General features: G+C 42.8%; 1 protein-coding gene across 1 annotated transcript; it reads left to right on the top strand.

Moving 5' to 3' along the window:
• Positions 1-7,524: 7,524 nt before the first annotated feature.
• LOC112929934 (histone H2A-Bbd type 1-like) lies at positions 7,525-7,911 on the top strand. Its single transcript, XM_026012181.2, has one exon. The coding sequence runs from the start codon at positions 7,525-7,527 to the stop codon at positions 7,909-7,911; it is 387 nt and encodes a 128-aa protein (XP_025867966.2).
• The last annotated feature ends 4,459 nt before the right edge of the window (positions 7,912-12,370 follow it).

Here is a 12,370-nt window from a genome sequence, read left to right on the forward strand (position 1 = left end):
AGGGGATTTGAATGATAGTTTGTTATGCTTTTGTACAATTTCTTTATTCGGGAGTTTAGTCCACTAGCAAAATTGGTGACTAAGGCTAGAATTGTGTTTGGTCATTTGGAGAGAGACCTGAAAAGTCCTTCCTAATATTGTTAACCTGTATTTAAAATTGGAGATAGATTTGTCTTCTTGTTTCTTATATTTCTGACCAATCAAATTGAGAAGTGAAAGCCTAGGGGTTAGAAACAAAAAATTGTCACCAAATTTCTTGGCTTTATGAAACAAAATCATGCTATATTGATCCATCTAAATGACTTCGTTTGTGCTATCTTACCTAGCCCCTTAAAACCAATGGATGGCATCTCCTGGGTCCACAAGGAGATTGACCATTTGGTAAAGGTCAGGATGCCTTGGTAAGCAGATTGTAAGGAATAGTTCGAACTGAGTGGAAAATTCCTCTTGGTTTGTTCAGAGATCCAGAAAATAGTTAATTATGCCATGAATATCAGAGGGAGATAAGGGTTTGAAAACCACAGTCTTAGTTTGTTAATCTTGGGTCTCTTGAGCTCATTGAGAGCCCATGGTGGGAGGAGGGAAGCCTAAAGCTTAAGTGACTCTTTGGATCTGGGAAAGGGAATGGTCTGGCAGGGTAGAGGAGATCAGAGAGTTGAAGGATGACAGAATGGAGGATTCAAGGGAGTTAGGTTAGGTTAAAAGTGGTTCAAAAGGACAGTCCCAGTGACCAGCAGCACAGCCTTCAGCCTGGGGTGTGATCCTGGTGATTGGGGATCAACTCCCACTTCGCGCTCCCTGCATGGAGCCTGCTTCTCCCTCTGCCTGTGTCTTTGCCTCTCTCTCTGTGTGTGTCTGTCATGAATAAATAAATAGAATTTGAATAAATAAAATCTTTAAAAAAAGTGGTTCAAAAAAGGGAAAGTAGAAAGAGGGGGATAGGTTGTAAAGTGAGAGGTCTTAGAAGACTGGGTAAGGAAGATGGTCTTTGATGGAAATAATGGCTCCTGAAAAGATTCTATTGGATACGATCTTTTCTGCTTCTTCATACTAGACAAAATAAGTAGAACATTGTTTTGATGAGATCTTATATATGGATCCCCTAACAAGTGACCAGTTTGGAGATAATCCAAGATCCCAAAGAGGATGCTCAAGCTCTGTGTTGTATTAAACAAATTTTTGCTACTTTTGGAAGATTTCAATGGAAGTAAAACTAGAATGATGGAGCATATATCCTGTGCGAGTATATTCTAGTGAATATCAGAGATTTTGAGGGTTTCCCAGATAATGAAAGGAACACCTCTCAGTGCTAAGGTCCTTTGTCTTAAACACAAGATGTAATTTACCATTAAAGAGTAAGGGTCATTCCCCTCAGTCAGAAACAGAGAAGACAGAGAAACAGGAGAGTAAGAAAGTAAGGGAAAATAAAATTAAGTCCTTCCTGTGCTAAAATGGACAAATGTCAGAGAAAAGGATAAGGAATTGCAACTTACCATAGATCTCAATTTCCACATCCATGAAAGGACTCTAAGGGTCCAGGAGACTAGCATTATTAACTGGGTGAATATGGTGAGTCTAATAAGACAGTCACCACTCCATTCAAGTCATGTCACCATAGTGTAAAGGTTAAAAAAAAGGCAAACCCAGATATTAGTAAAGAAAGACTTTATTAAGTAGTACTGCAATATAGTGATATTCATAATTTAAGGAAAAACATCTCAGAGTGGGGGAAATAAGCAAAGCTATTGCATGTAGAGATTATGGGAAAGAGGAAGGGTATGCTGAAAACTACTGGAGTATTTCTTGAACATTGTGAAAAAGGAGATCTAGGCAGTTGGTGTTTGTTTTCATGTACATGTGACAGATATCTAGGCTTTGAGATGGAGAAAACAAATTACAGTTTGAGAATATCACAAAGTTGAGGGATTAGCTGTCTTAGTCAAACTACGTTAAACTCCTATCAAGTACAATGTTTGATCAGTCTTGTCAAGAAGAACATTGAGGAAGGTGCTTGCCTGCAAGGTGAAGCCGATTTAGGAGATAAGCTGGTAGGAAGTACATGTTTTGGGAGCTCCCAACTGAGGGGAACACTAGAAGGATATGTATGAATGAAGTTTGCAGGAATTCGAGGACAGAATTCGGCAGGAAGTAAATGGTGCAGGGAGTAGCTAGCTTAGGAGATAACTCTGCTGTAGGTGCATGAATAGTAGGTGCAGGCAGCCTAGGGGAAGAAATGGTATGAGTTGCCTAGGTAGAGGTAGGTTCCAGCCTATGGAAGGCCTGGTAGAGGTATGTGGATGCAGACAATAGCCAGCCTATTAGAGGGACCCGAGGACCTATATAGGTATAGGATTCAGACAACCTATATGGAACTAGACAGTATATGATGGTTGGTAGACATATGTGTCCTAGAGGATTGCTGTGCAGGAGTTGCATATGTGGAAACTACAGCTGGCCTTCTGTAACCTCTAACAGGGAGTGCCTGAGAAAGGAGGAGCATCCTGCCTAGGACTGCAGACATTAGGAGAAGCATGGGTATGGAAATCACTCTGCCTAAATTAGGATTCAGTGGGAAGTGCATAACTAGAGGATGCAGCCAGTCTAAAAATGGATGTTCATTTCTAGAAGAGTTTGCAGCCTATGGGAAGACTCTAAAATAGGTATATGGATAGAGACTGCAGCCAGGCTAATGGAGGTTAGAATAGGAAGTACGTGAATACATAGAGAATCCAGTCCAGGAAAGGATATTTCAGGAAGTATATTGGTGGAATGTGCAGCCAGCCTAGGAGAGGATTTGGCAGGATATGCGTAGAAGGAAGGAACATCCAACATGGGAGAGGTTATTGGAAGTGGTACATGAATGGAAGTTACAGCCCTCATAGGGAAGCATATGGTGGAGGTGTATTGGCATGGGGTGAAGCCCGTCTAGGGTTACACTTGGCAGGAGGTATATGGGTATAGAGATCATACTGCCTTGGAAAGGACATGGCAGGAGGTGGAGTATGTGACCAGATTAGGGTAGGACCCAGCAGGAAGTACTTAAGAGGAGAGCTCAAACAACTTATTCACACGATGGATATTGAAGAAAGTGAATGGTAAATATAGCCAGCCTAGGATATATCTGGAATAGAAGACTTAGGTGGAGAGAGCAGTCAAGATTGTAGACTGCACAAGATAGAGAAATTCAAAGAGGGAATATCTTTTCTTGGAGAAGATCCAGCAGGAGGTTCCTGGGGTTGAATGAATTCAGACTAAGGGAAGATGCTATGGTCTGAATGTTTGTGTTCTCTTAAATTTACATGTTGAAAACCTAATGTCCAATGTGGTATTAGTAGGTGGGGCCTTTAGGAGCTCTTTAAGGTGTTGAAGCCATGAGGGTGGAGCCCTCATGATTGGAATTAGTGTCCTCAAATGGGGCTCCAGAGGGATCACTGGAGAGGGATCCAGAGGGATCTGCCTTGTGAGCATCCAGTGAGATGTCTGTGACCCAGAAAAGGGCCCTCCTCTGACCATGTCTGTGCCATGATATTGGACTTCCAGCCTTTCTAATTTACATGTCCAGAATGAATTCTGGATGAAGGTGATGTGTGAGGGATCTGGAAGGAGGTGATGTGTGATGACAGCCTTGTGGATGACTAGGTAGAGAGTGCATAGATGGAATGGCAAGAGGTGCATGAGTGATCTTCAGTCTAGAGAAGAATCTACCAGGAACATCAAGAATGAAGAAGTACCCCATCTAAGGAAGAGTTCAGCAGGAAGTGCATGAATAAAGAGGGAAGCCAGCCTTGAGGAGTTGGGTGCATATGAATGATTGTAGCAATGCTACCTATTAATAAAAGTGGCAATATAATATTTAATAAATACAATATTTAAAACAAAAATCCTAAAAAAAAATAAAATAAAATAAAACAAAAATCCTTAGCATGTATAGAAATGTAGGGTGTTTATTTTATTTTAATTTTTTAAAAATATTTTATTTTTTTATTCATTAAAGACACCGAGAGAGACAGTGAGAGGCAGAGGGAGAAGCGGGCTCCATGCAGGGAGCCTAATGTTGCACTCCATCCCGGGTCTCCAGGATCAGGCCCTGGGCTGAAGGCGGCACTGAACCACTGAGCCACCTGGGCCGCTCAGGGTATTTGTTTATTTTAAGGAGAATAATTGATGACATATAAATTAGAAATAAAATATACAATGTTATTTTGGTGAGATATGAAATCTTTATTTAAACAAATTACCATATGGGATGAAGAGTGAACTTGCATAACCTTTTACTAAGAACAGAGAAATCCTCTAAGGAAACATTATTTTTCCAGAGAGAAAATTGAATTCTAAGTTTGCATTACTGTAATATTTGATTCTAAAAGAACCACAAGTTTATTTTTATAATATTCTGAATAAGCCCATCAAAATGGGGACAGTTTTGGCAAAATTTTAACACAGATTTATGTTTCTTTTTATATTATCTTGTCTCGAACTTTCTTCAAGCTACACAACCTTAATAACTGACAATAAAAGATGGTTGAGTAATGTTTGAATTTCATTAAATATAAATTTATATTTTTATAATGTTAATAACTAGAAATAATGCTACTATCTTTCTTTTTTTTAAAGATGTTATTTATTCATAAGAGATACAGAGAGAGACAGAGACATAGGCAGAGGGAGAAGCAGGCTCCCCAAGGGGTTCTCGATGTGAGGCTCGATCCCTGAACCCTGGAATCCCGACTTGAGCCAAAGGGCTCAACCATTAAGCCACCTAGGTGCCCGTTGCTACTATCCTTAATCAGTAAACCTATATAAGTTTAGGAAAAATATACCCAAGAAGAAAAATGGTTTCATATTAAACTTGATACTGATAGAGAAGACATAGCTGTTTTTATTAAAAACTAAATATTAATCCTTTAAACCAAATATTTAAATTATGAGTTTAAATTCTTTTAACAAATATTTTATTTTAATTTCAGTATAGGTAATATACAGTGTCATATTAGTTACAGATATACAGTATAGTGATTCAACACTAACATACATCACCTGGTGCTCATCACACCTGCCTTCCTAAATCCCCATCACCTGTTTCTCCCGTTCCCCAGCCTCCCCTCTGGTGAACACCATTATGTTCTCAAGAGTCTATTTCTTGGCTTGTCTTTCTCCCTCTCTCTCTCTTTCTCTTTCTCTCTTTTTTCCCCTTGCTCATTTATTTTGTTTTTAAATTCCACATGAGTATAATCATTTATTTGTCTTTCTCTGACTGACTTATTTCACTGTGAATTTAAATTCTTGAAATCTGAGTTGTTTTTTTTGTGAGAATCTGTTTTTTTTTTTTAAATAAAGCTTATTTAAAGGGTCAGAAATTTAGTTTCATGATTTTCAGGGTATTTTAGAATATTCGATTTATGTAAGCAATTTTTTTATCTAGACATGCCAATAAGAACAGAGCCCCTTTCATTTCTGAGAATTTATAATCTAATGTATTAGTACCATGTGGAGGTTAGGAAAACTATATACTCACAAAATCAGAAGAAGGCATTTCTGAGTTACAGACACATAGATGTACAGGCACAGACAAAAACAGTTTATAGCCTCAATTCTACAATTTCATCCTTGGGTCAAGCATTAACCCAGAAACAGTAAACACTCCTGGCACAGATATCAAGTAGATGTTCTCTTTGTAGAGGGCATGAAATTCTGCATTGATAGGCGCTAAAAATAGACAAACAAAAAGACCGACAAACTAGATTCTCTGTTGTCTCTCACCCAGCGGGGACCAGATCTCTATGAACAATCAATCAATTTAGAAAGATCTCCAGATGGTCAGACCATAAATACAAATTCTCACCACATGACCAGCAATTGTACTTTTAGGTATATACACAAGAAAATTGAAGCCATATGTTAACACAAAATCTTGTACCCAAATGCTTGTATCAGCAGGATTTATAATAGCCAAAGTGTTGGAAACAGCCCAGATGTCTATCAACTAATAAATGGATAAACAAAATGTGATATATGTTTACAATGGATTATTTTACAGCCATAAAAATACATTAAGTAATGACACATGCTATAATATGGACAAACCTTGAAAACATGCCAGGTACAAAATGTTTCACATGAGTCACATGAGTCAATTTATATAAATGTCTAGAGTAGGCAAACCTATATAGGCAGAAAGTAGATTGTCTGCCAGGGGCTTGTGGGGAGGGAGGAATAAAGAGTTAAAGCTTTAATGGGTATGGAGTTTCTTCTGGGGGTGATGTAACTGTTCTGGAATCAGAAGTGAGAGTGTCACAGCATTGCAAATGTATTAAAAAAACATTGAATTGTACACTTAAAAATGGCAAAAATGGTGAATTTTATGTTATGTGGACTTTACCCTACTAAGAAAATAAAACGAAAAGATAACCAAAACCCAAATTCCCAATCATGGCTTTCAATAGCAGGGAAAAACATACTGACTCAAAATGAGCCAAAACCAAAACAGAAACAGTAAGGAAGTAGAGAGAAAAATAAATTATAAAGAGTTAACAGTGTACTAATTGATACATTGGAGTTACTTCAAATAGCTAAGAAAAGACATCTGGGATTTAGATGTTCATGTGGGCCACTTTTCTATTATTGAGGTTTACCTGGCTCTGGTAGATGAAACAATTAGACATATGGATGTTTTCTTCAAAAATAAAGATAATTATTAAAGAAATATAAAATCATGGCACTCATACAGATATGAACACATGGTAAAAACATTTTGTTTATCATATGAGCAAATTGGCAGATATTGTTAACTAGTTTACAAGAGAATCCAAAGAATGGAACCAGGAATATTAATTGGGAATACTGAGATGAATATGTAAAAGGAAGCAAAATTGTTTTACCCACTGCATGTTAGGGGGATCAATTGAGCCTGCATTGAAGGTTGTACATATTTGTCAGTCACCTACAATTTAAAAAGGGATAGAGGGACGCCTGGGTGGCTCAGCAGTTAGGCGTCTGCCTTCTGCTCAGGGTGTGATTCTGGGATCCAGGATCGAGTCCCACATCGTGCTCCCTGCATGGAGCCTGCTTCTCCCTCTGCCTATATTGCTACCTTTCTTTGTGTGTCCCTCATGAATAAATAAATAAAATCTTAAAAAATTAAAAATAAAAAAGGATAGAAAAGAGCTCAAAGACAACATAAGGTTAGAATACTTGAAGTGGTGTCCTATAGCCAAGGAAAAATTTTTCTCTGAAACATATGTTTTGCTAGAATACTATAGTCAAGTAGAACATTAACGTTCCCTCATACAGAGTTTCAACAGTGAGGCCAGGTTTCTGTCCTAGACGTTTCCAAGGCAGTTATGATGAGGCCCCAGTGACCCCGATGACATCACAATGTGAGTTGTCATAAAGCTGACTCCCAGTGACCTCCAGTCACTGACCAGTGCGGCCCACAGTAAGCAGGAGTGAGCACTGGTATCCTGACGGACCAAGGCCAGTGGGATCGTTGGGCTGGGCTGATCAGGACCAAACGCAGCCACCAACATGACTGGAGAAAGAGGCCACGGGCATTCCCGTAGACCGAGGAGGCACGGCATGTCCCGCTCCAGAAGAGCCGAGCTGCAGTTCCCCGTCAGCCGCGTGGACCGCCTCCTGCGCGAGGGTCACTACGCCCACCGCTTAAGCTCGTCCACACCTGTGTTCCTGGCCGGCATCCTAGAGTACCTGACATCCAACATCCTGGAGCTCGCGGGCCAGGAGGCCCGCAACAGCCACAAGATGCGCATCACTCCTGAGCACCTGCAGAAGGCCCTGGGCAACAACCAGTACCTGAGCCAACTCTTTGAGGAGAACACCTACTCCCAGGGGGATGGGATGGCCCAGGCCAGGAAGTGGTCAGGCCCGGGCACCGGGTCCGACAGCCGCATCTAGTCACCAGAGCCGACAACCTCGTCTAGTCGCCAGAGCGGCACGCAGATGAGGGGGGCCTGCTCCTCTGGGGGCACCAGCCATTAAAGGGTTGAAACCCAGGGCCATGCCTCTGACTAGTTTCTGTCCTTCCGGAGACACCCAGGAGGAGTTCTCCCGTGGGGAGCGGAGGGCGGAAGGGGTGATCAGTGTGGGAGGCTGCAGCCCAGCGTTTCAGGGAGTTGTTTCTCTGGGGACTGCTTGGGGGGAAAGGCCCTGGGGGGAGTAGCTGGCTGCAGAGGAGAGATTTCCTCACAGTCTCTGAGCCATTCGAGGCCTGCGGGCTGAGAGGTTGGCAGCGGGTGGGGGGCTTCCCAGGCATGTTGAGTTCCAAGAACCATGGTGGTAACTGGGGAGGTCCCCAAGCTCGTGACTGAGGTGCCAGGAGCTTTATTCATGAGAAGGGAACGTGTAGAAGTCAGGAGGTGATGGCAGTGTGGGTGGATAGAGAGGGTGGCAGAGCAGTTGACGTGAACTTGATGGCATGAGCTTTACGTGAAGATTGAGGGGCGATGGGGAACCCATGAAGAGGTATACAGAGTGGAACGGTGCTCAGATTGATTTCATTCACTGATACCCAGCCTCATTCCAAAAAGGGACCTAAGACAGATAATATTAGTGCTGTGATAACATTTTGTGGAGTATGTCCTTGGGTCCTCTCCTGTGGACACTGGTATGTTCATTAGTAACCTCAAAGGTATTATCTGGCCTAAGACTTGCAATCCTAGAAGTTCTTAGTGGTTATTAATAATTGATTGATTGATTCGAGAGGAAGAGGAGGGAGGAGGAGAGGGAGAGAGAGAATCTTAGGCTCCACGTGGAATCTGACTCGAGGTGTGATCTCACAACCTTGATATCATGACTGGAGTCAAAATCAAGAGTCCGATACTAAACCAACTGAGCCATTCATGTGCCACTCATATGTGTGGTAGATTTATTTCTAAATACACTCCATCATAAGCACATTAGCCTCATTCTCAGAAGAAACACGTAACCTGTCTATGGTCATATATTTGATGGAGCGATCTAGACTTATCAGTGTCTGAATGCACATTTGGAGAGATATAAATATGTTTTCCCAAGTGGGAGACTCACAAGTACATGTAATTCTTATAAACAGTCTTGTGTGTTTTAGGTTAAAAATAGTGTCACGTCAAGTATCCTTGCAGCCTGTTCTCTTCCTGTGACTGTCAGCATTTAACATTTTCTCTTGTTCATCGAATGCTCAGGGCCCCCCCTCTGTTTCCCCTTGGTGTGTCATAGAGGGCTGCTCAGAGGTTGCCCAGGCACCTTCAACAATGGGGTCAGAGGAGCTGGGTTGGCCATCCCAGTTCACCACTTTCTGGCCTTGTGATCCTGGACAGTCCTCTATTCTGTCTGAGCAACACTTTCCTAATGTGTAAAATGGGGATAATAAGAATTCCTCCGTCATTGGATTTTTGCAAAAACATAAAGTTAATATGTGCCTGTAAACTGCTACATAACAGTGCCTGGCACAGAGTGTGCCCTTAACGAATAGCTGTGTGTCTCTCTCCCTTTTGGTAGACGAGATGCTTACATGTACTTCCCCAAGTGCTCCTGCACCTGGTTTTCCCATGACTGCTGGGTGCTTGGGCCACTGGCTGTGAAACCACAGCCTGCTGAGTCCTGTGGAGACACAGAGGAGTGCCCCAATAGAGGAAGAAGCCAGAAGTATGCCTGGGAACATGGTAGGTCTCAGCCTGGTGTCTCTCCTCCCCTCTGCATGGTGACTCCCCCTCTTTCTGCCTCCTATTATCTTTCAAAGTGTGGAGCTGTCTGTGCCTTTGCCTCTTTCACAGGAGGGTCCTGACAATAATAGGGCCAGGGTTGTGTTTAGAGCTCATTGGAATATGGGCCTGTATAAATCCAAGAAACTTTTCTTTCTCCCTAATGCCATTCAGTCAAATATTTCCAGAAACCTCCCTGTGAAGATGTCCACCGCATAATGTTGGGATTTGTTAGAGATCCAGGAGGCCTTATTGCCTCGGCCAAGTTTAACTATTACTCTTCTGTTCATCTGAGTATCAAGCAGGCCTCTCCTCAGCAGCTGCAGGTGAGATTGTCCTTCACCTGGTCACAGGAAGCACCAACATTGCTACCCCATCCCTGAAGCAGAGCATCTGTGTGTCCAGGGCATGGTGTCTCATATTCCAGTGTCCTTCAGCCAACAGCAAGTGCCTCTGGGGTGGATAATGCCAGGGAATCAGTCATTATGCTATGATGTTGATATGTTGGTTAAGTGGCTGATTTTTATAAGCTATTGATTTTGGCGATGGGAGTGGCTTGTTTTAGTGCAAAATAATCTCCTGGGTACTTCACCAGAAGGCACAGCTAAGGAGAAATTCATTAAAGGCCAGAGATGTGAGAGTAGGTTGATAAATTATGTTGGCGTAGCAGAACTGTGTGGTCAGGTGGTCCCCTTACAGTCCATGCAGGAGTCGACACTGTTGGTCATTGTGACATTTGCGAGGAGCCAGGCTGCCTGGGCTCCTCAGACTATCCAAGGTCCTAGGTGGAGTTTGGAGTTTGAGACTTAATGACCTCATGAGCCCTCAGCAGCCACGGGGTCATGGGAGAATCAAACAGGGCATTGTTGCCCTCCCATTTGGAAACAGTCCTTCACCTGTGCTTGTGGGTTTCACACAAAACATGGGGTCTGTGCCAGCATAGCATGGGTGTAAATGCAGCACCTTTCTGAATCCCCCTCTTATCTGGGCACAGGAATCCCACCCTCAGGGGAGGAAGGTGGGCAGAGAGTGAGAGTCACTACCCTTGGGAATGAATGAGCCATAGATGTTTATGCATTTTGTGCATTTCAAAAATTGGGAGGTAGGTGATAGTGAGGAATGATTAGCTGTATCTTGGGCCTGAGACAAGGGACACTATTGATGACAAGTGCCCTATTGTGAGTCGAAAATTAAAACTGGAGCAGTACCGGTGGCTGAGCCATTTAGCACGGCCTTCGGCCCAGGGCATGATCCTGGTGTCCCGGGATCAAGTCCCATGTGGGGCTCCCTGAATGAAGCCTGCTGCCTCTGCCTGTGTCCTGCCTCTCTCTCTCTCTCTCTCTCTCTCATGAATGAATAAATAAAATCTTTAAAAAAATATTAAAAAAAATTAAAATTAGAGTGAATAGGGATGGTCTGGGGAGGGTGTGGCTGACAAACCAGATCTGTGATCCAAAGCAGTATCAGGGCAGGCTAGGGTTAGACACAGATCAGTACAGGGGAAAATATTAATGTGTCAGAAGAGATTAGCCCAAGAGTTGAACTTGACAGGAACCTGGGAGGGTAATGTGGGCTTGGTGTTGGCATGAACACAAGGCCTGGACACTAGGCTGGCCTCTTACTGACAACAACCTTTGCGAACAGAGGTGTTAGAAAGATGTTAGAAAGATGAATCCTTCCATGAACATCAGTACGTCATTTCTAAACCATAAATTATAGAGAGGCAGCTCACAGGTATAATCTGGACAGCAGATGGGTTTTCTAGTCCTACATGTGTATTTGGTAGAAAATCAGTTAGCTGCTAACATTTAATCAAGAACTTTTTACCTGAAGAAAGGACTTGGCACAGGGTGCATTGGTGGAGGTATAGTAAACCTAGTTGAGAATGTAGCTGGAAGTGCATGGGTGCCCGATGCATGAGGTTAGGTGAAGAATCATCAGGAAGTTCATTAGCGTAGGATACAGCAACTATAGGGCATGTATCGGAAGGTCGTGTGTGTGTGGAAGGTGCAGCCATCGTAGGGCCTGATCAATTAAAAGGTGTATGGCAAGAGGGAGAACCCAGCCTCTAGGAGGATTGAGCAGGAGTTGAATGAATGGAGGAAACATCCACTTTGTGCTGGGACCTAAAATGCTGTGCATGGTTAAAGGGAGCATCTAGCCTAGAGGAAGACTTCTAGGCTATGCGTTGGTAGGGAGAAACCAGCCTAGTGCAGTATGCAACAACAGGTACCGCCGTGGTGGGTGTAGCCAATGTAGGGGACAACCCTGCAAGAAGTCCTTGAGTGGTAGGTGGACATAACCTTGGGTGAGGCTTAACAGGAAGTGCAAAGGATGAAGGAGTAGGAGTATTCTAAGGATGGATTTAGTAGAGCCTAAATGGTAGGTGAACCTTAGGGCCAGACATTGAAGATGGTGCGTGGAAAGAGGTAGCATGTAGTTTATGGCAGGACTGGACAAGAGGTGCATGGGTAAAATAGCCATTTTAGGTGAGCAACATGTAAGACCTGTGTAAGTGGAGGATTCAGAGGGCCTGGAAAAGTATTCAGTAAGAGGTATAAGGTAGAGGGTACAGACAGGTTAAGGGAGGAGTAGACCAAGGCATGTATGGCTGGTAGGATCTTTCAGCCTAGGGGAGTATTTGGCCTGAGAGGTTTATGAGTAGTAGGCTGTGA

The sequence above is a fragment of the Vulpes vulpes genome, chromosome X, assembly GCF_048418805.1.
Source record: "Vulpes vulpes isolate BD-2025 chromosome X, VulVul3, whole genome shotgun sequence".
NCBI classification, from domain to species: Eukaryota; Metazoa; Chordata; class Mammalia; order Carnivora; family Canidae; genus Vulpes; species Vulpes vulpes.

Excerpts from the sequence above, each read along its gene's own strand:
- LOC112929934 (XM_026012181.2), top strand. The coding sequence starts at position 7,525 with ATGACTGGAGAAAGAGGCCACGGGCATTCCCGTAGACCGAGGAGGCAC.